A 25095-nucleotide genomic window follows, 5' to 3' on the forward strand; every position below is an offset into this window, starting at 1 on the left:
CGTCACTGCAGCTCTGGAGGAGCTGCCAGTCCTGCAGCATGGCCAGATCTCACTGGATATTTGAGGGATTTCCCTTAAAGGCTGCAGGCACAAAATGGACACTGGGGAAAGCTCCACCCCTCACTACCTCAGAAAAACCTTGAATTTTTATATTGGCGTGACAGGAAGGAAAGTGCCCCTCAGCTGGTCCAGAACGTGCTGCTCCCAGGAGGAGGCCAAAGAAGTGCTGCCACAAAGCCCAGGCACGTCCAAAATTTCCCAGGAAGGAGGTGAAATGGCAGATGGTACCAGTGCCAAAGGGATGGATTGGATGGATTCAATGTGCAGCTGGGCCTGGTGGCTACAGGGAGGGGAAGAGTCAGAAACAGCCCTTCAAAAGATACCAGTCCCTAAGTGACAAGAAACAGCTCTTCAAAAGACATCAGTTCTCATGTGACAAGCAGCCTGGGGACAATGAACAGCAAGGCCACTGGGGCAATGTCCCATCTGCAAGGTGCCAGCACCCAGAGCAGGAACAGGCTTCTAGCCAGAGCATCGCTGCTGGCAGCTGGGCTGGCCACCACTGCAGCTGGGAGGTGACTGTCACCAGCTGGTGGCACCAGCATCCCTGCAGCAGCAGCACAAAGCACAGCAGCTCCTCCCTGCACAGGCCTCACTGAATTGCTGCCATTTCACCTGAGAGAAGGGGAGACAGGGACAGGCTCTGCTTCTCATCTTTGAGAAGAGCAGGGGGCTGCAACTTCCCATGGGTTGGACACTGATAAATCACCTTTGCTGGCACCATGGCCACAGACCACCAGACTCCAGTGGCCAATGCACTGACAGGCTGGAACCACGACCCCTGTGACCAGTGTCCTGTCTCCACTGAGCTAAACTCTCCCTCCTGGCTGGATTGATAGTCCATGGAGCAGGCTGATTCCCCAGAAAGAACCACCCCAAGCCCTGAGGCAGCAGGAAAGCAGAGCAGGGTCTTGCTGTGAGAATGAAGAGTTTATTGGGACCGAGCAGAGATACACGGCAGGAGGGAGGCAAGAGGTGCCTCAGACAGGGAGCTGATGTGTCCCAAAAGGAGGACCTTGTTTGACTTCTGGTTGGTCTACTGGAAGCAAGGCACTCTCCTCTGTCCCCTCCACCCTGTCCCTCAGGCATTACCAAAGGAAGGTCCTGCCTTCCCCAGAGGATCTGTCACCTCAGTCCCATCCCAGCTGCTCCTGGCTGCAGCCACCAATCCCACCCAGAGACACAAGCACAGCTTCTACAAAAATATCCTTCCCTCCCCCCACCCTTCCCCCCCAAAAATAAATGTGAAGAGCGGGCAGGGCTCCCACAGAACTGTTATTGCTCAGTGTGACGGGTGGTCAGACACGGGAACTTAAGGCATCAGGAATAAGTGCACTAGGTGGCCCCTGAGGCTCACTGGCCCAGGCAGTCCTCGGTGACACCCTGGGCAGCCAGCTCTGCCAGCACATTGTCCAGGTAGTTGGGGTCAGGGTAGCCATGGCCACTCAGGTTTGAGTCCATCTCAGTCTTGTGGTGGATCTCGTTCCACACCACCGTGTTGCTCTCGCCGGTGGTGTTGGAGGTGCCCACTGTGAAAATCAGGCGTCTCCTCCAGGCCACCTTCAGGAGCTCCAGGACCTAGAGGGGGAAAGGAAAAACAAAGCTAGGAGCAGCAGCTAGGAGACTTGTGCCGTGAATGCAGCCTGCCAGGAGCTTGACAGCTTAAGAAGGGTGATGGTATCAGGGTGTGACACCTCACCTTTCTGCCCTTCTCATTGTCTGGTAGGTAACAATAGCGAGGAAAGCCTCTGGCTGTGTATGGCATCCCAGGGTTGGGGTGCTCCGGGCCCTGCAAGAGATGAGACAGGTTTGTCATGGACATATCCATCTTCATATGAATTGGACAATCCATCAGCAGCAGGATCTGACAGGCCCATCCCAAACCAGCTCTTCCATGTAGAGGCAGCAAGGTACTGCTGGTGAGTACAAGGTGTCTGACTTGTTCTTATGGGACAAATGAGCATTACAGATCCCCCAAAACCAATCTCATGCTGAGATATAAAGCCAGATCTAAAATCTACCTAAATTCTGGTGAGACACAGCCCCAAACCACAGCTTTTAACATGTGGTCTGGTACCCCCTTAAAAAGGCCACACAGCTCAAACCTTTAAAAGTTCACTCCCTCCACTGAAACCAACGTGGACTGTGAAACCAGACAGGATGTTTCCCACCTTGTGATCATGAGCACCCTCCTTCCTGCTTCAGGCAGACATCAGACTTTACAGCAGGTGAACAGCTAGGGCTGCTCAGGAAAAGATCTCTGATGGAGGAGACCCTCATATGTTGAAGAACAGCCAGATCAGCTGCTGGGTCCAGGCACCACAGGCTGCTCAGCAAAGGGCTGCTAGCAAGTGCTGCACTAGATGCCAGAACTTCTCTGGGAGGCTCTCCCAGCTCGTGCTGTCTGCCAGCACACTGGGCACTCACCTGGATGCCCCTGCTGATGTGATACACAATCCTGATTGTCCCACAGTCCTTGTGTCCTGGGAGGGACTGGGGGAAAGTGGAGATCTCCATCTTCCCTTTGGGCTGGGTACCGGTTTTCTCTCCGTAGATGGTTTTACAGGAGGGACACTGCAAACTGCCATCCTGCCAGGGGAGAGAAGCCCCATCAGAGCTGCCCAGCCCAGGCAGCTGCACAAGGGGCCTGCTGAGGACAGGCCAGCTCAGTACCTTGTTGCCATTGGAGTACATGGCCAGCATGCAGAGCATGTGGAAGGAGTGCTGGCAGTTCCTCAGGCGGCCCACTGCCTCCGGCCTGATGGTGCTGGACTGGCACGAGTCGCTGTAGCCCGAGGGGGAGGACAGCTTCTCCATGCAGATCATGCAGTCCTAGAGGAGAAACCACCATGAGGTGTGAGCACAGGCTGCTCCTGAGGACTGACACACCAAGAAAGCCATCAAGGAGATGCTTCAGGAAGATTTGCCTTCAGCTTTAATTGAGATTTAAGGACACAGAGACAGGTTTCCTTATCTGGCTGGTATCACCCCACTTCACTTCCTGCATTGTCCAGGAGGTGGAGAGCTGCCATCAGTCAGAGAGAAGAGTATGCTCCAGTGCAGGGTTTGATCTCTAGTTCTGATCTCTCAGCACTGAGACCAAAACCAAACTCCTTCCTCCAAAGGAAATGGGGAGGCATTGAGAGGATGAACTATTTAACCCACACTGTGCCTTTGTCACAGTCCTCTGATGAGGACAAGTCACTTCTTGTAAAATGTGAATTACAGGCAGTGCTCAGGACTCTCCACCTCTCTCAACAATGCCACTGCCAGCAGCACCATGTACCACAGCAGACACCCAAGGAGGCATGGTCCTCGGGCACTGCTGTGCTTTCCTTGGCACCCCAGAGAACTGGGCAAGGTGGAGTTGCTTCGCTCTCCTCTTACCTCATCAGCAGGAGCAGATTTCAGCTCTTCCAGGTACTTCTTCACCACTGATTCTGGCTCTGTTGGTGTGGCTGCACAAGGAGAGATGAGACAGAGAAGTCAGACACTGTGGTATGATGGGCACATGTGGGGCAAGCTAGAGAGAAGGCAGACAAACAGGTCACTGGCCAGGATGCCAAGGAGAAAGGTCAGGGTTAGAGGGGAGAAGAGAACACTCCAGCAGATCCCTACAAGCCCAGCAAAGGCTCTGCTTTCAGCCATGGCTCCCATGAGGGCTGTGAGTGCCACAGGTCTGCCTGTAGCTGCTGTGCTCCACTTCTCCCCAGGTAACACCAGGCACATCCCAGCCACACTTTCTGTGCACACCAGAAGCCAGCTGAGATCAAACTCAACAGCCTTGATGGGATAAAGGATCACAGTCCGTGTTGTCAAAGGAGGAAAAAAAGGCATTCCCACAGCACTCCAGCTGGTGTCCAGCAAGGAAACCCAGCAACACTCTGAGCTTCAGGCCCTGTTTTGAATACAGCACCATGAACCACATCCTTAACATCAAACAGTGGCCTTTGTCCTGAGCTTCTGCACACTCATACCTGGCAACACACAGTGCAAGTCACCAAGTGTATAAAATAAACCAGCTTTTAACATGAACCCTGTTTGCAATGTGACACAGCATCTTTGCATCTTCCCAAATGCAAATCCTAGTGCCCACCAGCCAGGCACAGACACCTGAGCAGCCCACCAGCCTGGGCCCTGGAGGCATTATGGGATGAAGCAACAAACGTGACACAACACCAAGAGCAAATTACCACCGAGTGCTTCCACTGTCACCTCAACTCCCAGCCCATCCTCCTGGAGCTGCCTAGCAAGGCTTGGCTTAAGCCAGGGAGCATTCCATGCCCCTGCAAGGCACCTGGCCCTGAGTGAGAGGACAGGAGCTCCTTTCCAGTCATCAGGCCTGCCACAGAAGCTGCCGGGCTTTTCCACCAGCTTGGGAAAGGAAACATTTGCACAAGCGATGTTACAAATCCACCTGGCAGGCAGCATAATAAAGATCAGACACTTGGCTTGGGAGAACCTCCTCCTTCCTTCCTGAATCCACTTCTGGGGGATATCAAGAGAAAACAGGCTGGCCAAGCTCTTCCTTCTATCTCCATCCTGTCCTGGTGGATGCCCTAGCATGGAGAGTACTGCTGCTCCCAACTCCACACTTCCAGGAGGACACATCATCACATGGATCAGCCAGGGATCAGAGCTGCAGCTCTGATCTCTTCAGCCCTCCCCATCTTCAGCTCTCCCCATCCACTCTGGGGCTTTCAGGGAAGACAGAGGGTTCACAAACATTTGCTCTGTGGTTCAAAAAGCTGCACATCAAGAGACAGCCACTGGAGCTGTTATTCCAGTCCAAAGAGCCATGCCTGTCATGAGCAGGAAGAAGGGGGTGCTATTTTCTGGATAACCAGTTCTCATGGAGAGACAAACATGAAGCAGAAGGGAAGGACTGCTCACATGCCACAGCTGGTGCTGAACAGGCAAAGGCCTGGATGGCACAGATCCTTTACCAGGTAGAAGTCCCTCATTCCCTAGAACACTGTGTAAGAGAGCAAGGCAGAGCACCAACATCTTTTAGCTAAGGAATATCCTTTAGCTTAGAAGACTGAGGAACGGAGGGCTGGACACTGCTAAATGAGAACACAGCCATTGAGATGAGTTATTTTTAGAAGGGGATTCCTGGCCATCCTGAAACCCATGAATTCTGGCAGGAGCAGCAGGAGGAAGGGATGGCTGAGCACACAGAGCAAGGAGGGACGTTCACTCCAAGTGCCACTGCTGGGCAGGAGGGATGCCTGACATCTCAGGCAGAGCAGGGCTGTGAGGATCAATCTCTGCAGATCCCAAGCCAGATAGGTGACACCAGGATTAAGCATTAAGACAAAGAACAACACAGAAGCAGGTGTTTTTCTCTTCAGGGGCCAAAATCCCCTGTGAAAGCATTTCCAAGAACTGCCCCAAGAGCAGGAAACAGGGAGGAGCCTCAGGCTTCCACCTCTGAGGCCAAGGGCTCAGCAGTGCCAGAAGCTGCTTCAAGGCCTCATCACCAGATCTCACAGGGAATGTGGCTCCTTGTCCTGTCTTTTCCAAAAGAGAGAAACAGGTCCAGCAATTCTCTGCTGGGACTTTGCTTGCATGCATAGGATCAAGAGCTAGGAATGAGTCTTAAGGGGATGTGATCAGTCTGAGGTGTCCCAGCTGCTGTCCCTGAAACCCTCTGGCTGAGTGTTCTGGGATGTCAGTACTCCAGGCTGGCAAACACAGGAATGTGTGGCAGCTGGAATCAGCCTCTGGAGACCCTCATGGCCCTACAGGAGATGGAGGCCTCAGCTTCTTCTGCTTCACAGGTTTTAGGAAGAATGCTGTGAGCAGGACTAGCTGCTATCCCCCCTAAAGCCATCTGCTTCCATGATGATCATTGTGCTCTCATCCCTGTGCTGCCTGACAGACAGACCACCAAGTCCTTCTCCACACACCCTGAACCTTCCACGTGGCTCTGTCTGAAGTGACCTTCTTGTCTCCTCTGGCTTGGGGCTGGAGGAAGCAAAGCCAAAAAGATGCACAGCCAAGGTGAAGACAGCGAGGGAACGGAGCAGGGAGGGTGTGTTACACCAGCAGCAAGACCTGCCCAGCTCTTGGCAGAAAGCCCCAGCTCACCTGCTCCCACCTGCACAGCAGATCTGAGCAGCTTTAGAGCAGTTCAGGTCATTCAGGGTGGTGGGGGATGCTCCTTCCACAGAATCCCTTGTGACTTTTCTTCTCTGGAGCTGCTCCAAGGAACAGAGATAAGTCACCCAAGAACGGGTCAAAATCATTCATATGAAATCAGTGAAAGGAGACAAAAATTCTGGTGTAGAGCTGGGTAAAAACAAGACAGGAAAGTCCTTGGGATTTTGGGCATTACACCACGTCACCATTTGGCATTAGGATGGAGCTGGGGGAACCAAAGAGGCAGAAGGTGATGCAGCCCTCAGCTGCCCTGAGGAAACCCATGCCTGATGGATCTGCCCTGTGGCATCTGCAATCTGTCCCTGTCACTTTGCTGTGACAATGCTCTAATGAACTTAGAGCCACCACAGCTGCCTGGAGACAGAAAGGGCCAGGCAGCCCTGATACTTCAGAAAAATCCATCTCCAGCTGCAAGGATTTCAAAGTCCAGCCCCAAAGAAGGGACTTTTGATGCTGAGAGCTCTTTTTCAGCAAGGGTAACAAAGCCCACATGGCCTTCCTTGGGCAGAGCAGCACATCTGGCTGGCCACATCCCAGCAGCACAGGGGGAGCCAGGAGGCAGCGGGGGCCGTGGCACGAGCCACGTATGCTCCAGCACGTGAATCACTTCCTTACAGGGCTGTTTACTCCATCCAAGTGTTTGCTTCCAAATCTTTGTTCTAGCCATCCCCTGGGATCATCAAAGCCTGGTCAGTCCCCAGAGTTTTCTGGATTCAATAGTGGATTGAAAATGGTCTCTGGAAGAATCGACCGGTGCCGTTTATCACCAGCTGGCCCAGCACTGTGCTATGGATTTATCCAGGATGCCAAAGAATGTTTACCATTCTTTCCTTTACAAAGAGAGGAATATCAAATTGTTTTTAATGCTTCCCCTTCCTCCCTGTAGATAATAAGCTGCTAGCTGCAGCAAGGGCTTTCCATGGGCAACATTTAACAGATGTGTTTTGAATCCTTGCACGGCAACCAAATGCTTGCACCAGTAAAGTCTCCTTCTGTAGCCCAAAACAAGCCATATGGTTTCCAGCAGACTTTTTTTGATACCCTCTGCAGGCCAGACACTGGCTGTTTCTAGTTTTTGTCATGGACAGTCACACAGCTGCCATCACCTCTGTTCCCTCGACTTGCAAAGGCTGTAGCTACAGATTTCTTAATTTTCAGCAGGATAATCCAGTGACCAGGCTGCTCTGGTCAGAGCATCCCTGTCTCCTTCAGCAGATGTTTCCCCATGGGAACAGCAAGATCTCCCAACTCTGAGGGGTTCTCCAGTCCCATCCATCCCACAGGCACAGTCTGTACCTGCAGCTGCAGGTGGATGGCAAGGAAGGATGAGCGTGCTCCTCTCCTTCCTCACTGCAACACCTGCAGGGAAACCTCCTCACCAGGTGGAAGGTGGTAACAAGTGACACAGCAGACCCAAGCAGTTCCTGGGGGTTCTTGGAAAGGCTAAGGAGCCCTGTTGTGGCCAGCTCCATGCAAAAGCAGCACTTGGAGAGAGCAGGACAAGCTTTCCTGCCTCCTGGACAGCAGTCAGGTCCCAGCCAGCAATGCTGGCACGGGGCAGTGGCTGCAGCATCCCAGGGCAGCACCGATCCATGGGGATGGCAGAGCTGCCAGGCCCTGTGCCAGCATGGAGAGCACAGAGCCTGCCCAGAGGCTACAGCCTCCCCAAGCCCTGCAGCACCCAGCTGTGCCAGAGACATCTCTGCCAGAGCAGCAACCACGCTAACGAGTCCTGACTAATTAGCACCTCTGCTTAACACACCCCAGCTATTCACCGAGCCAGCTGCAATTCCACCAGCACTGCCTCACCCTGTGTGAGGCCAGGGTTGGCAGCAACAGCAGGGAGGGAGAAGGGGCTCAGGAGGAGCACACTGCACCCACCACCAGCTGGTTGTGGTCAGTACAATGCTGGGTTTAGTCCTGGATGCAGAGCTCTTGCTTGGGCTCTCCATGATGGAAAATCCTAAAGGGATTCCCAAAGAACTCGATGCAGAAATTCAGGGAACAAAATGAGCCCATGTCTGTCTGCTGGCAGCATCTGGGCCTGTGAAGGGAAAGAGAACAGTCTGGCCAAAAGTCAGGCTCAGTACCTGCACTGCAGAATAATGCTCCTAAGCCCTGGGGGGTGTTGTACAAACACAGCTTGTTTCTAGAAGGGACTGAGCACATTCTACATCCCAGGAGTGAGGCACTCCACAGGACTGGCATCCCAACCCTCACCAACAGGAATCCTGCTCTTTAAAATAAGAGGGAGGACTTTAACAACCTGCAGCCTGAAAGGTTCCCCTTCCCAGGGGTCAGTGTGAGAAAGGGCTGATCTGCAAGTCTCCTGTGCAGCACACCCTGGGCAGGATGAGGAGAGCTGGGACAAATCCTGCCACGTTGGATGGGAGAAGGAGATGCTTGATGCCCCTTTCCCATCCCATCCCTCCTGCTGGTGCTGCCTCTCTGCTCCTCCGGAGGTGTCCCAGCCCCAGCAGGTGGCATTGCAGAGCTGGCAGTGAGGTGACAGCCTGCCCTTGGCTGAGCAGCTGAAGAAGCGATGCTGATGGGGTGCACAGCCACACCTGATGTGGTGTGTGCTGCTCTCACCTCCCAGCCCACGTCCCATCCTTCCCACTCCCCTTCCCATGCCCTGCATTGCTGCTCTCCCCACCAGCTCAGAAGTCACAAGACACATTCTCCTGTTAACACCTCACCCTTGCAGCATCCTGGCTGTTTGCAAGGTGCCAGGGAGGCTCTGCTGGGAGCAGAGCAGCACCTGCACCCACAGACCTCACAGAGAAGGCAGCAGCCAGCCAGGCTGTGTCTGTGGCCATCCTGTGACCTAAATACAGCTGTTTCATGTCACTAAGCAGCAGCAGGTGACCAACATCAGTGCAGGCCTGGTGCTGGTTATTTTGGGCTCCTCCAGCAGCCAGGGCAAGGCAGTGTCTCTGTGGGAGGGTGTGGCCTCCCCACAGCCCCCTTTTGGCACCGTTTCCAGGGCATCCCCAGCACCTCATTCCTGCCCTCGCCAGGAGTGCAGCACCAGGAGCCACACAGCCCCACCACACTGCCAGCTGCCTCCATGGAGCAGGACCCTCATCCAGCCCCCTGCCACCCACCTCTGCTCAGCTCTTCTCCTTCCTCCCATTTTCCTTTGCTCCTCCTGTTCTTTGCTGCTTCTCCTGCCGCCCCTGCTTTCTCCTCCCCCTCGATCACACATCCTACTCCACATTTGCTATCTCACTCCTTCTCACAGCTCTCTCCATAATGCATTTCCATAAAATACCTCCCTCCTCATTTAATTTCTATTTTTCTTCCTGCCTCCTTCAGACAGCTTTGGACCTCATAGTCTCCAAAGAAAGACAAAAAGGTACAAAAAACCCTCCCTAAACAGGCAGGTGCTTCTTCACCTCTGGGATCTTTCCTTTCTTAAATGTAGAGCTCTCTGTGTTGAACATTTCCAGTCCCCACATGGCTTATTCAAAGGGGGACATGCTGCAGGTTTGGTGGTGGTGGTTAACACCCCTGTGCCAGGGTTGGCAAACAACCCCTACAGCTACACCAGGCTGGATTCCCACCTACCTCTGCAGAGTCCCAGGGCTGCTGTAGCATGGATGAGATCCAGGCTCTCAGCTGGGAGCTACAGGCTCTGCAAAGGTGAGGGGTGCCCGTGTGATATGAAAAGGAGAAATGAAAGCCCTGTCCTGGAGGAGGCTCCACTCAGCAAGAGAGCTGAGGTAATCCCTCCCTTCCTGCCAGTGCACCTGAGAGCACTCCACTCCCTTCCACCCCAGACTGAGGTGGAGAGAACCAATCCTCTGCAATTTGACCTAGAAAGCCCTACATGACTCAGGAGCCTGCTTGTCTGGGAGATCCTTGTCATCCCATGACTCAGTCATGACAGGCATGGCTCACAAGCAAATCTCTGCAGAGCACATACAGATTTGATGTTCATCTTCATGGTCCCTCAGCTCTCAGACTCATCCCACCAACAACTCCGAAGGTTCTGGTATGTGGACACTCCCCAAGAGGGCGTAGCAGGATCACAGGGGAGGCTGCTGGAGTCTGACATGCAGAGAACAGATCTGTTCCAGCTTTAATTTTGTGTGGAAGGAAACAAGCTGACCTACCACAGGACCACACCTACCTCACCATGTTATTTTAGAGCCTCAGAGACACTGCAGGTCAGGGAAGATGTGTCCTGCTTCTCCCCTTGCTGGGATGAACATCAGTCAAACCAGAAGAGCCACGAGGGTGTGTGGGAGGGGGAGAAACAAGAGGAAAAGAAGGGGGCAGAGAGATAAAGAGAAGGAGATGGAAGCAAATATCAGAGTTTGAGCAGGAACTACCTTTCTTGGACACTTTCCTCCCCTCCTTAACTGAGCTGTGTTTTTTAGTGGCCTTATGGGTGCTGGCAGCTTGCGGCACACGGGTGAGGTGCACGGGCAGTCCGGCGGCTGACATCAGAATAGCTGTCATGCCTACAGTGGGCACGAGGTCAACATGCAGGAAGGAAACAATGGGGAAACACATTCATTAAAAAAAAAAAACCAAAAAACTTCAACCCTTCAAAGAAAATAAAAAAATAAAGTAAAATAAAACAAACCCCAAGTCCTTAGTTCTGAGGGTATAAAACGTCCGAGAGGTAACAGGGTTGGAGCCAGCACAACAAGATGATCTGGGGGTTGTCAGAGGGAAGAGCCCAGGCAGCAAATTAAGGGAGGGAAATGTGGGCACGTCTTGTCTGTGACCCTCTGTGCTGGTGTGTGAATGGGAACTTCCTCTCTGGGCTTTAGGGCTCCTCAGGCACCGAGTCTGCTGTGGTGCAGAGCTTTCCTGCTGAGCGGAGCCCTGGGAGCAGCCCTGAAGGATGAAGGGCATCACCCATAACCCCTAAAGGTCCTGCTCAGCTGCTACCCCCTAAAGCCACTCATTTCACCAGTGTCACACTGAATCAATCCCCAGAGTGCAGCAGAGCTGCCTTCAAACACCAGCCCCCCACATCCTCTCCTCCCTGGCACTCCAGTTTTCCCTCACACTCCCAGCAGCAATGCAATCCTCATCCTCCCCCACCCCAGCCAGCTGTATCCATGGGATGCAGTTTGATAAAACTAATGAATCATTAAAAAGGACAGCCATTCCCTGAAGGTAAAATTGGCACACAGAAAGCTACAGGACTGATCATGCTGATCCAAGCTGATGTTTGCCTGTGAAATCCAGGGTGGTTACAAATCATAACATTTCCCAGGTACCATACTGCTCTCACACTTACATCCAAGAGAACACCTGCCTTTGCTTTCCCAAGAGCAACTTCCCACCTGCAACAGTCAGCACCAGAAATAAGAAAAAAAAAGCTTTTAGTTGCAAACCAACAGCAGAAAAACCTAAAAGCCAGCATTTCCCCAGAAATCCCCTCTGAGGGCAGACCACACAAACCTAATCATCCTAATGCTACAGAATTCCTGCTCAGTAATGTGTGGCCAAAGCTGAGATTCCCAAGCATTTTATTTTTGTAAGCCTCTATTCAGTCATATGGGGAAAGGAAGATTCTAGAGCACATTTGTTCAGGACAAAAATGAGGCACCTTGCCCACACATGACTGAAAATCGAGTTATGATGGGAAACATCAGCTTTGTGTGCAAGTGGTAAGACTATTTTCTGCCTCAAACATGCAACCAGTCAAGAACCCGTGTCTTGTGACTACAAATCCCCTGTGCAAAGCCTGTGTCAGTGCCCCAGAAGGAGAATTACTCCTACACAGTGCTGACCACAATCTGTACCTCCCTTTCCTAAGGTCTGAGCACAAATATTTCAAAAGCTGTTCAACTCCTTTTTTGACAGCCAAAGTTTAATGTTTCCACTAAAACTTTCCCATCTAAGGGCCAAAAGAAAAACACAAGGGGTTTCACCAGAGAGGGAGCAGGACAGAGACAGAGGAAGGAGTTTCCCCAGGGTTACCCAAGAACTTTTGGAAGAGCTGGGCTGACCACAAGACCAGGCTGCCAAATGGATGGCGAAATGCACTTCCTAATGAAAACAGGTAACCAGGCAACAATGGATCACCCTCAGAGGGGATCTAGATCTGACATCTAGAGTTCTCCCAGTTGCCAGGAGCTGCAGAGCCAGAGGAGCATACACAGACTGGGTTAGCACCCCTTGCCCTACTGGCAGCACCAGGTACAGCCAAGGAGAGCTCACCAGATCCAGAAATTTCACTACCAAAGTAACTCCCTTTAAGTGATAACTAAAGCTTATTGCAAAACTCTCAACCCATCAAAGCCAGCAGTCCACTACTTCCAGAGAGCCTTAAGGAAGAGCTGCTTAAATGTCCCCAGAATAAAAGCTACTTGGTTTTTTTTTTTTTTTCATGAATACAGCTGACATCCAAAGCCCAGCAACAGCACCCTGCATCTTTCAGGTCCTTGCTCTTTCCAGCAGAGAACAGTCAGAGGTATTCCAAGAAGAGCAGCAGCAACACTGACTAGAGAGGCTGGAGGAACAATATTTTTGAGAAACAGGAAAGATTTCCCACCACAGCTGGGGAAATCATCCCAGTCTGACCCCACCGAGGTTGCACAACACTATTCCTAGAACTGGTGCAGAAAAGGAACAGGAAAGTTGTCCCTAAAAAAGCTGTTTCTAAGCAGTGCAATAGCACTGATGGCACAGACTGACATTTGAAAAGGGAGTCCAAAGACTAACAGGGATTATCACCACCCACGCACAGCTGTCTGATAGGCAAATGCAAAATTAATGTGTTCTTCTGAAGAGATCAATACTGTCTTGCTAACATTAGCAGGCAGAGCCCAGAAAGAAAAAGAGAAAACAGAAGCACGGCCTGAACAACTGGCTTCAGACTCCCAAAGGCAGAAGGCAACAAAATTCAGACCTAGCAAAAAGCAGAAGCCACAGAACCTCAGGTGAGTTCAGCTATTCTATAACACAGCCCCCCTTGCACCTGGAATAACATGTCCAAAACTGCATGGCAGCATTAGGAATCATCACTAAAAAAAACCCCAAAACAATCAAAACCCCATAATTTGTTCCACAAATTTTGAGGTTTTTCGAGCTGCATACCCATCTACAACTCCATGCAGACATACAAGCACAGGGGAAGCATGGGACCACAAGAATTACCCCAACTCAGTGTTCTCCCATCTTCAATTGGTCAAGAAAAGGATACGTGGGGAACAACCCTTTCTTGGCCAATTTTTTACCTTCAGCTGCCTTAGGAGCTACATGCAATGAATCATCTTCTGCAGACTCATGTCAAGAGAGCATTCAAAAATATTCTGGTGTCACACTGCTCTGCTGGCTCATGTCAACCCCCAGTAGCAATGCTGCCTTTAAAGTTCAAATACAATACTGGAAAACTCAGCATTAACAATCCTCCCACAAGTCCGGTGACTGGAGTCCCCAGGAAGGGACATCTTTGACCCAGGCCTTAGGTGGGAGTGTGTTTTCCTACAAGGTGCCAAAACATTACAGACACACATCACATCTGCAGACTGAGTCTCCAATTCTCACAGTTGGTGCAGTCAGAACCTGTTCCAGGCATCTGTGGAGTTATGCCAGGAGCAAGTGCAGTCCTAGACCTGGATAAATTCTCACCTGAATACAAGCTGCAACATGACAAGCCTGCCCAGACTGCTTTGGACATGTTCCTTTGAGAGTTCCTGCTGCTTACTAGCTAGTCCAGGAGCTTGAAAAATATTATTTTATATGTTCACACTTTCCATTGGGCTCTGGGTTTCTTCCCTGCAAGGACTGCAGGAGGGAGGAGACAGAAAGCCTTGCAAAGAACCTTTTGGGATCTGATCTGATTCTATGTCTGCAATAACCACATGCAGAACTGCCTTTTTTCTCCTGCTCAAAGCTTTTCATTTGGCCAGAAATACATTAGTGGCTCCTTGGGGTAAAATTATTTTCACTGGAGCTATGACAACATCCACCAACTTTTTTCAGCCTGCTGTGTAAATAAGGGACTTTTTGTAATATCCTGTGCAGAAGCTGAGCACAGGAAAAACACCCTGACATTATGTAATGAGCGTTGGCCACACAGTCACTCACACACAGCCCAGCACACCCCTCTGGCCACTGAGCAGGATTTGCACAGGCCTCAGACTGGTTATAGGGCAGAGCTTACCTTCAGATAATGTGACAGCTCAGAAAAGCATTGTTAATTTGTACAATAATATCCACCAGCCAAATCAGTATGGTTAGCACAGCCATAAATGCCCCAGCTCCAGGAATCATGCAAACAAGAAACGTTTGTATTTAAACAAAACCCAGTTTTATTTAATAAAAAGCTCCTTTGCAGACTTCATCTTAAACACAGTATTAGAAGGGTCTTTATATGAGCACCTTGTCACCCCTCAGCCCCAAGGCACATCAGCTAAACTCCATTATTCCCAGGAAATGTTAGTCCAGCTGATCCTTAAACACCAACACCATTGGTTAAACACTTTGCTTAGACCTGTTTGACATTTCACTGTACTGATCAAATACTCGAGGGAAAAGAAAAAGCTTAAAAGGCAAGTTTCCACATGCACTTTGAAGTATTAAAATAGCAGAAAGCAAGGAAAAAAAATTACACTTTTTTTGGACAAAACATGGTTTTAAAGTCAGCTTCATGATTTCTGGGATCCCAAGAGGTGCTTTCAGAAGACGTGGGGTTGACAGTGCTACAAATCCATTGCTCAAATCCCCAAGCACCCATCACACAAACAAAACCCAGCTTCTAATTCAGACTCACAGGATTCTTCATCTCCTGTTTAGCCACCAGAAGTTCTCTCTGCATCCAAGAGATGCACCTGCAGCACTTCTCAACATCACCCATGAGATTCAGGGGTTGTATGTGTCCAGCTCCAGCCCAGAGCCAAAGTTGCTGCAACATGAGGGGACGGAGACCAAGATACATTTCCCAAAACAAAGCCTCCTTCATTTACATCTGAGACTTCTGTCCCCCTCACAACACTGTCCCCCAGCCTTCCACTGATGCTGTAGGAAGCAGTCAGGCAGTGGGGACTGGAGGAACAAAAGGAGCCCAGCCTGCGTTAGAGAATAACCTGAGTAATGAGTAACTTGCACACCATCAGCAGGATTTTAATTATGAACAAAATACCACTTCCCAGAAGAGGTTCTAAAAACAGAGAGCAGAGCATAGAGCGGGAGAAGGTGTCCCTAAAGACTCAGCCAATTAATATTTCAGCAAAACTTTTCCTTTTTACCAGAACTCCACTGCTTGCTTTTCACCAGAAATATCCCCAGAGATTTATTTTCCTTCCGCTCCCTAATTAACTTGTATTAATCTTTCCTCTGCTTCTATGCGACTTTGACAACTCAAATTCAAATTTCCCTCCTCCCTTACACCTCAGAGGTGTGGGACATCTGGCAGAAAGCAGCACAGCACCCAAAATTATGTTGTGTGAAGACCTGGATCTGAAGGAGACCCTGGCCCCAGGGAGCTCCTTCTGCACTTGCCTGCATCCCTCATTCTGGCTGCCTCAGGGAGAGGTAAAAAGGATTAAACTGAGTAATTATCCCTTCTTTTACACCCCCAGACTCCAACAACAGAGATACCAATTACACATTTAACCATTTTATTGTATTAAATGGTGGCAAATGGCTTATTCTATTGGGATCTCCTGCAGCCTTTTCTATCCAAGCATGGCACCACAAGGCATAAACACAGTGCACATATTTCACCCCCTGTACGTGGAGAATGAGATCACAGGTAACAACATTAACACAGCCTAGATCCATCAGGGCTCTTCAGCTCTGTGCTTTATTTACCTTTATGTGATTAAGTACCTAATTACACAGTCAGTGCTAACAGCCAGGGCATGAAAGGCAGAGCTGTTATCAGCAAGGGGAGTTCTGCTCAGGTCACCCACCTAGACAAGGTCTGAGCTTGACTTTACATCTCGTTTCCACAGTGATTTGCTAAGGAGGAGACAGATGGGCTGCATGCTGTCAGAGGACACCTGTGTTAGTCTTCATGCGGTGCCAGTTTGGCTGCAGACCCGTGCAAGGCAGTTATCATGATGGTGCCAATGTTAGATGAAGAGAAATATCAATCCTGGGGACCCTTTACAGCCAGGCTAAAACTGGCTCTCAGGAGGAGACCAAACACCTCTTCTGGAATAAAGCGGGAACCATTATCTTGAAAAACAAGATTGTAACTGTTTCTGCTTGCTCAGGAGCAAAGTTTGGTGTCCCAGCAGCTAATAATCTCAAGGGACCACGCATGGACAAGAGATAGAGGAAGGAGAGGGTTAACAGACATCCTGTAGTGTCTGAAACAGAGAGAACTCCAGAAAATACCTGATATAAGCTTTTTAGCACTCCTCTACCAGGTAATGTTTTGAGGACATAGTTGGTACCAGTACAGAGACCTCTGCTCTGGGCAGAGCACCCAAACGCCCCAGTACCACCACACCAGGGTCACTGGTTTAGCACTGGCTGGGCCAAAATACAGCAAAGGTGCCACTGGCTTTTGGCACAGCAACGCTTCCACAGGGAGCTGACAGCATAAATTGTCATTTCCAAGGCAATACCATTTCAACTTTAACAGGCAGATCTACTCTGAAAAGGAGCATTGAAAGCTGGCACTTTCATCCCTCTCAGACATACTCCTCAGTATATTTAGAAGTGTGTTCACAGGTTTGGGTAACCTGTATTCTGCTGCACCAGGAGACAATGTCTGATTCAACTTCTGTCTCCCCTTTCCCAAGACAAGGCATCACAATCCTCTTTAAGCTAAAGACCATCTGAGCTTTTTAAATAAAACCACATTGGAAAAAATCATATTAAAAACCACACAAAATCTCACACCAGTCCTCTCCTTTGACTTTATAAAAAGCAGAAAATAGCAGTTAGCACTGAGCATGATCCATGTGCCCTTTCCTTTGCTACTTGCTCATCCACATGTACAGAAGAAGATGAATAGCCATGCCTCAAATAATCCTACTTATTTTAAAAGACTCGGGATGATAAAAACAGTTAATAAGGTTTGTCTATCCCATTCTCTCCTAAATCTGCCCTCTTTACTTTCCTAGAAAGTCTTTGGGTCTAAAACCTTAAACACCAGCAACATTTCTGACTCTTTCCAAAAGTCAAAAATGGAAAGTAACTGCTTACAAAAAGATAAACCTCTCATTCACCTAATCCTAAGAATTGAGCAAATAAAGCACAGGGGAGTTCTTACCTGCCAGGGCCTGGTTCAACCTGCTGGGTTTGGGCATCTTGACAGGCAGGGTCTGGGCACTAGAAAGAAATAAAGAGATGACTTGAACAGCAAGGATCAGAGACAAAGAGACCAGAGACAATGCAGCAATGCACTGCTGCCTCCTGAGTGCTGGGTATATTATATCCCTGGATACATTAACAGGGATTAATGATTCAGATGAGCCCCAGATGGGACCCTCACCCATGCACCCTTCTCCCACTGCTCCAGCAGCTCTATTTAAGGAGCTGTGTCCTTACCACAGCTCTCTCCTGGATTGACTTACCTGCAAGGGGAGCTGCCTTAGAGCTGTGCTGCACGTAGCTGCTTCCAGCCCCATCTTTTCCTAACTCACTCATTCCTCCTGCTGGCCCCTGCTCTGATCCTGTGACACATCCCTGCTCTTGCCATTCCCCCACAGAGCTTCCTATGAGCAGCCAACCTGCACTACACATCCAAGAGGGATGTGGGGATGAGGGAGGAAAGGCTGAAGGAGACCTAGAAGAGCCTGGCCTGTTTTCACTTGGAAATCAAGATAATATGGACACCAAACATCCCTTTCAGCTTTCCTCACCTACTTGTTTTGGCAGTGCTGGCAGCTGTACTTCAATTTTGGGATACATGGAAGCCAGGGTTATGCTGTTAGCTGGCAGCAGGAGTTAGGGAGGGAAGGGGAGCAGCAGCATCAACACTGACAGGGGGTCACTAGAGAAGAAAGCAAGCTGGATCCGCATCAGCAGTTTCATGAGCAGAAACACTTGAAATCCAAATGGTGGCACAGAGAAGCCACCCATGGACTTTGTCTCAGGTGGATGGATGAGGCTCATGCACCTCAGCAGCAGCTAATACATGGTACATTCACACAACAGTCTCCAAGGACTCCCCAAAACTACACAGACCTGGCCAGCTGCTTAGGAATTCAGAGACTAGGATGGTCAAGAGCCCAAATCTCACCCACTGTTTAGGGGAAACCTTCTTCTGTCCAGCTGGGATGCAAGAGCTGCCCAGCCCAAAATGATAGCACACAAATCTCTCCTTTCAGTCTTGCTAAAATCTTTGTTCACATTTCCATGACAATGACCAGGGCTGAAAAGATTTTTGAGTGTCACACGGCTGTTTTCCCACCTCTTCCCTCTCCTACCTGTCACAGTTTGGAATAGGTTCCCACACGTGTGCTGGTGTCCCTGAAGAACCCTGGGCAGGACAGAGGGCTTGCTGCAGCTCTGGCAGCCTGGCCAAGTGAGATCAGCACCCCCAGACCCTTATAAAGCTCTCCAGACCACAGAGGTTTCCCTCCTGCCTCTTTGAAAGCCTGTGCTTTCCCTTCTGCTGCCCCAAATTTTGCAATGCCTTCAAATGACGCAATAGATTGTTCTGGCTACAATTCAAAGCCACCAAATACTGGAAATCTTAACAGTGATTTCAAAGGGCTCTAAATGAGATGTCTTTATGACTCTCTTTCCTGATCACCCTCTTCATCACAGCTCTTTCTCAGATACTTCTCTACTTCTTTATCTCATCCCTTTGCTTCATCTCTGCCCTCATGATCCTCTTCAGAGAATGGCAAGGAGGGAAATTCCTTGTTCTCAAGCTGCAAACACAAAGGATATTTGAGGACCAGGAACTTGAGAGAACTGCTCCCAAAAAATCAGAGACATTGATTCTTTTTCCCCTCTCATTTCTTCTGAGAAACCAAGAAGACACCACGAGCCTGGGCACGCCCTCCACCCCAGCCTGTGACTGATACAGAAGAGTTTCGAGTTTTGTTGTCATGCCCTGAGATAAAGCAGCACCTTAGGTGCTTTCATTTCCCCATGGAAGGTAAAAATAAAATAAAGCACAAAGCTGAACCTTCTGCTGTGCCAGGAAAACAGGTGGGGGCAGGGAATCCTTCCAAGGGGCTGGAGAACAGGGCCATTACACCTGAGGCTGGAGAAAGCAAACCCAGAGCTGCCCTGGGAAGGGGATCACTGGTAACCACGCGTTGAAAAGATGGAAAAGCAATCCTTCACTCTTCTTTCCTAATTACGAGGCTCAAATCCAAGTCATCCATGAGTCAGAACTTGTATGAAGTTGTCCTGGTTTCAGCTGGGATGGAGTTAATTTCCTTCCTAGCAGCTGGTACAGTGCTGTGTTTTGGATTTAGGATGAGAGTAATGCTGATAACACAGGGATGTTTTCGTTGTTGCTGAGCAGTGTTTACACTAAGTGAGGCCTTTCCTGCTCCTCACCCCACCCCAGCAGTGAGGAGGCTGGAGGGGGCACAAGACCTGGGAGGGGACTCAGCCTGGGACAGTCACCCAAGGAATATTCCAGTCCACAGGATGCCATGATCAATAGCAAAACCAGGTGGAAAACTGACTGGGGGCTGCTGCTTCGGAATGGCTGGGCATTGGTCAGTGGATGTGAGCAATTGCTTAGTGCATCGCTCATTTTGTATGTTTTAATGATCATCAGCATTACTATTTTCCTTCCCCTCTCTGTCCTGTTAAACTGTCTTTATTTTAACTCACAATTTTTCCTTTTTTTTTTTTTTTTCTTCCAATTCTCTCCCCCATTCTCCTGGGGGAGGATGGAGTGAGTTGAGGGGCTGTGTGGTGATTGTCTGCTGGGCAAAACCACAACAGAAGTGAGAAGAGCCCTTGAGATGTGCAGAGAGAAAAACAGATAACCACTTGCTGCATTTGCAAGCAATCAAGTTTAGGAAGCTGTGAGTGCACTGCAGATAAATTACCATCCATGAGCCAGGAAACAGTCACTGATCAGCTGCACTCTTAGTGTAAAGGCAAAGTGTGTCAGCTTTGGTTGCTGGAGGCTTTGAGCCAACTGATGTGATGATACCAAATACTTCTTATTTCACTAAATAAACACATTCATGAGCAGTATCTCAGCTAACAGGGCTGTGGGATGTGCTGACCCATCCACTCTGCTCCCTGGGAGCAGGGCTGCCACGCTCCCTGAGCTCTGTTACCACTGCAGAAAGCCCAAAGGCTGATGAAATCAAGGGGAATCCACAGTGTTCTGGGGTACCACAACACTGCCTGGGCAGGTCTGCAGCAACAGTGTGTGGGAGGAAGTGCTGCTGTGCCAAAAAAGGTGATGAAATGCTACTCAGAGACTACCCTGGGTCTGAAGTGGGGGTTTGAGGGAAAGAAGGGGATGAGCTAACAAGGAAAGATATTGCTGTTGTACTGTAATGTGGACTATGCATCCAATAATGGAACAGCACAAGCTCAAGATATTCCAGCATTGCCATACCAGTGCTGGCTTCTGGGGAGAGGTCCTGTTCATTTATTGAAAACAGCTCAGTTGGAGAAAAAATGACGTTTTGGGTAAGGGAGATGTGGGTAGCATCAATGCAAGAGCAAGCACTGCAGTGTGGAGAGACAAGGAGCTGCTGAGACACCTGCTCCTGCTGCCCGTGGAGATTTCTTACCAGGCAGTGCCTTTGACTCCTGGCCAAGTGTTCTTGCAGGTGCTTGCAACACCTGAAAGTCAACACCTGAATTCTCTGAATGTGTCCTAGTATCAGTTCTTCCTTCCTGGTCCAATTTTGTCCTGGCATTCACCGCAGCTCCTGCTCTCCCACTGCTCGGTGTGCTGGATGTTCCTGAGCGTTAACAGGGATCACCAGGTTGGGAATAAAAGGATGCAAAATAAGACAACGTCCTCGGAGATTCAGCAAGAAGATCCTGGTAATATTTCCCACCACAGGTTCCCAGGCAATCTGCTATGGGAGGCAGACAGGGCAGACTGAGATTTCAGCATGACAAACCCACTCGCTTCTCCAGAATTTCCAGAATCTGCAACACCAGTGAGACAGCAAAGCACAAGTCCAGCAAGGAGCTGTGTCAACAGTTTGGAATCTAGGGCTGCTGCCACTTCAAACACGGGGTGGCCAGCTTGGAGCCATCACCTGAGCCACACATGCACAATACCCCAGTGGAGCAGAACTGGAGAAGCCTGTAGGAACTCACCCTCTCCACCTGATATGGCCCTTTCTTCCTTCCTCTCCCCTGCACACAACCAGCAGGCCACAGATCTCTGTATCATGGCATCTTTGTCGCCCTCTGGGCAACAGCCAACACTTTTTCCTCACAGACCAGGGCAGCATCCAGCCCTGCTTCACACCATGTGCTGTCACCACACCTTAAGGTTCAAACCCCTTCCCAGAGCTCCCCGAGTGTCAGGTGACATTAATGACCCCACCTGGTGGTAGCACCATGCTGGCTAAAAGGGCTGCAGGACAACTCACAGCGGGCACAGTGGAACCAGCACCAGGAGAGTTCCTTCCCACCCAAGGAGCTCATGGGAATGCCTATGGACAAAGCTGAAGGATACAAAGGTGGAGAGAAAAAAGGAAAGGTCCTAGTTAGGGTCCTCCCTGATCCTACAAAGCACTGACTGTGCATTGTTCCCCATGGGAGATTTGGGGTGCAGCACTAGACCTTTCTTAAGAACACGCCAATTCTGTCAGCATCCTTTTCCAGCTCCCAAGACCCCCGTTCCCCCTGATTTTATACAAAATCCTGCCTCCATGAGCTGCCTGCCTTATTTGTGGGCACAATCCAGACCAGCAGCCAAAGCCACATAAGCTCTGAGAAGTCTGCAGAGCTACTGTAGGGATTTGCCTGGCTGGGACACTAATTAATATCCCTCAGAAGATTGCTTCCTGCAGCTTTACTCACTCATATTACAAGCAGAGCACTCCTTACTGTGCTTCAGGAGTGCCTTACACTGTAATTAGCACAGTACAGGGAACAGGGGAGCTCTTGCCCTAGGGAACTGATGCTTTCCCATGTGGGGTGGGATTTGCCAGGAGGTGGCTGGGATCCTGGTTAACAGTGCTGAGATAAGGACACAAGCCTTGCCATGGCACACTCCATGTGCAGATTCCAGCACTGTCTACGAGAGAGGCCAGATTCATTAACTGTGTTTAATCCACCAAAAAGCAAACTAACTTGCCCACATGTATGTAATTCATTAGCAGCACAGCCAAGGATATTAGCATCTAGTTAAGCCTTGGCACTCCTCTCTGGGTTTTCCAGTGGCTTTGACCCTCTTGAGAGCAAGAGGAAATTAAAGTGTGTTTGGCAGTGCCAGAGCTCTGCCTGCTCCCACACCAACATCTGCCCTCCAGCAAGCAGGAAACACATTTAATCACCCTCAGTGGCACAGCAGCCCAGGCTTGCCCGTTCTGGGGGCTACCCCTGCCTGCCTGCTAGCTAGAAATAACTGTCACAGCCACACAGGGAGCCAGGCAGCTTTCCAGGATGAACTGCACCTCATTCTCAGCCCTGCAGGAGAGAGGTGCTGCCATTTTTAGCTGTATTTCCTAAAGAAACTGTGTGTAAACAACTGCACTGCTTTTCAGCCTCTCTCACTGAGTTTTTGAGCCCTTCTGCCAGTTGCAGCTCAGCCCTCTCTGCATGTGTTGTAAAAGCAAGTAATCTGTCAGGCTGGAGTCAAAGATTGTGGGGTGAAAACAACACAACCCTGAGCAGACACCAGAAGATCCACCGTGGCCCAGTGCTGCCTTCCCTTTGGTCTCTGAGCACAGGAGTTGCACATCACAGCTAAGAGAACACAGCCAGAAAGGCTGGATATTTAAGGCAGCATATTTAAGGCAGGATAATTACCCAAAATGGTTAGATTGTTTGGTGATGTGGGGAATTGACTGCAAGGGAAGGGGAACTAACCACCATACAGTGTCTGAGGGGGGAAGACAAGGAACCTAGATAAAATAGCCCAGGAATGCTCTGGGCTTAGGAATTAAATGAAATACATTGTTAGAGTTTTCTACTCAGGTTTCCTCTAATTCACAGAAATTAAAGGATTTTCTGCTGGAACATGGGTTTTATGAGCCCGAGACTGTAACTCCAGCCAGGAGCAATTACATCCACCCAGTGGCATTTCCAACTCAACCCCAGCACAGGACTGATGGGGAAAAGCCATCCCGAACTGTCAGCTGGGGATGAAAAAGCCTTTTTCACATATGGCACGCTGCTGGAAGACAGAGATTGCCCCTCTGTGTGCACTTGTTCTGGCAGGGATAAAGGAGAGTGACCCCAGCACAAATAATCCCAAAGGACTGGAGATCACACCCCAAGGGAACAGCCAGCCAGAGGCCAGGGGAGCGAGGCTCACTGGGAGTGTGAGTTTTACACAAGTCTGACAGCCCTCACACACTGCCAGGTATCCAAAGAGCTGCCACCAGCCCTGTGCGACATGTCCTGCTGTCCCCAGCATAGATTTAACTGTACAATCCCTTTGTATGCCCCAGAAAGGCTGGCTTGGCCCCCTCACCCCCTCCACAAGACAAATAGCTGAGCTGCAAAACAGGTTCCAACAGCCCGACCTCAACCAGCCATGGTAACCAGCCACGGGCACCTCCTGGCCATCCCTCTCCTTCCAGTCAGCACTGCCTGGGCCATGGGCTCAGTTCATGGTCAGAAGCCCATGGCAACTCTCTCCAAGCATCTCTCTCCCATTCTCCCACCTTTCAGGACAGCCTGTCCCCTCACCAGTAGCACACAACATACCCAGACCCTGAGCAGCTCCAGACAGGCTTTTGGGGAACTGCTGCAGCATTTGGCTCTTCTTTTTCGAACTCCCCACCCTGAGTCACTTTGCAAATCCTTTGTGAAAGGATGGGGACTCCAGGCAGCCCAGTGGCCCCATGCACCTACCAGCAACTCCTGCAAGAGGGGGAATTTGGCAGCTTCCTCAGGAGACAGCAAGAGCCTTACTGGGGGCTCCTGCAGGCAGTGCTGAGGTCTGATTTTCAGCCCTACTCGAAGGTGACTGGAACAGAGAAGCACGGAGGATGCAAGACAAAAAATCACCAGGTGGAAAAAAGGCACCAAAAAAAAGACCGTGAGAAAGAAGAACAGGATGTGATAAGCCATTTCACTCGGATGACCTTGAAGAGGGAAAGTCCAGATACGACACTACGAAAAACATCTCAAGATTCACTATCTTGTTTAAAACACAAACGAGATTCAAAACAAGCCTCCAACCACTGTGCCTCGTGCAATTAGCAGAATGTGCTTCCAACAGTCTGCCAGATCTCTTATCTCTGTACTTACTTGGACAGGTAAGTCAGCCCTGGCAAGTTCCCCTGCAGTTTCTCAGGGGTTCAACAGCTGGATTATTCCCAGTGAAGTGAGTGTAAGGCTCTGCCACTTCCAGCCATTCACAAACAGAGGGAGCAGTCAGCCAGCCCTTGCTGGGTCATACTCGGTGCCAGCACTGCCACAAACAGGCCACACACACCTCTGCCAGCAAGGGCTTTGAGCACAGGAGGAGTTAAGATCCTGAAAGTGGAATAACCAACTGTGGCTTGCCCCAGCAGCCCATGCCATGGAGAGGAGCCGGGCTGTCGGACCACAAGCCTCTGCTTTTCCCTGAGCTGGCAGCAACCAAAAGGCCTGAAGAGAAGTGAAGCTCTTCCTCCCCCACCAGTAAGGTGCAATCACAGCCCTCTTTTGGCTCTAGCTGATGGGAGCTAATTCTTGGGCTGAGAGATGCTCACTGGTTCCAGCCCTGTCAGAGAAGAGCCACAGTGGAAATGGATTCAGTGGCACCTCTGCTCTTCATCACCACTATTGAAAAAATAGCCTGGACACCTGATTTTGACAGCGAGTTCATGAAGT

The 25095-nt window shown here is 50.1% G+C and overlaps 1 protein-coding gene across 5 annotated transcripts in view; it reads right to left on the reverse strand.

Annotated features, from left to right (window-relative positions):
* Positions 1 to 973: 973 nt before the first annotated feature.
* DTX2 (deltex E3 ubiquitin ligase 2) overlaps positions 974 to 25095 on the reverse strand; it is a 34605-nt gene continuing 10483 nt past the window's right edge. For 4 of the 5 annotated variants that reach the window (XM_066333220.1, XM_066333221.1, XM_066333223.1 and 1 more), the window contains exons 4-10: positions 17423 to 17481; positions 10563 to 10694; positions 3448 to 3518; positions 2734 to 2892; positions 2488 to 2649; positions 1760 to 1849; positions 974 to 1638 (exon numbers count right to left, since the gene is read on the reverse strand). In XM_066333220.1, the coding sequence (XP_066189317.1) occupies positions 1414 to 1638; positions 1760 to 1849; positions 2488 to 2649; positions 2734 to 2892; positions 3448 to 3518; positions 10563 to 10694; positions 17423 to 17481 (898 nt within the window). In that variant the 3' untranslated portion in view covers positions 974 to 1413. The remainder of the gene's footprint in view (positions 1639 to 1759; positions 1850 to 2487; positions 2650 to 2733; positions 2893 to 3447; positions 3519 to 10562; positions 10695 to 17422; positions 17482 to 25095) is intronic. The other variant, XM_066333224.1, reaches the window with a different exon arrangement.

This window comes from Sylvia atricapilla, chromosome 20 (genome assembly GCF_009819655.1).
Source record: "Sylvia atricapilla isolate bSylAtr1 chromosome 20, bSylAtr1.pri, whole genome shotgun sequence".
Taxonomy (NCBI): domain Eukaryota; kingdom Metazoa; phylum Chordata; class Aves; order Passeriformes; family Sylviidae; genus Sylvia; species Sylvia atricapilla.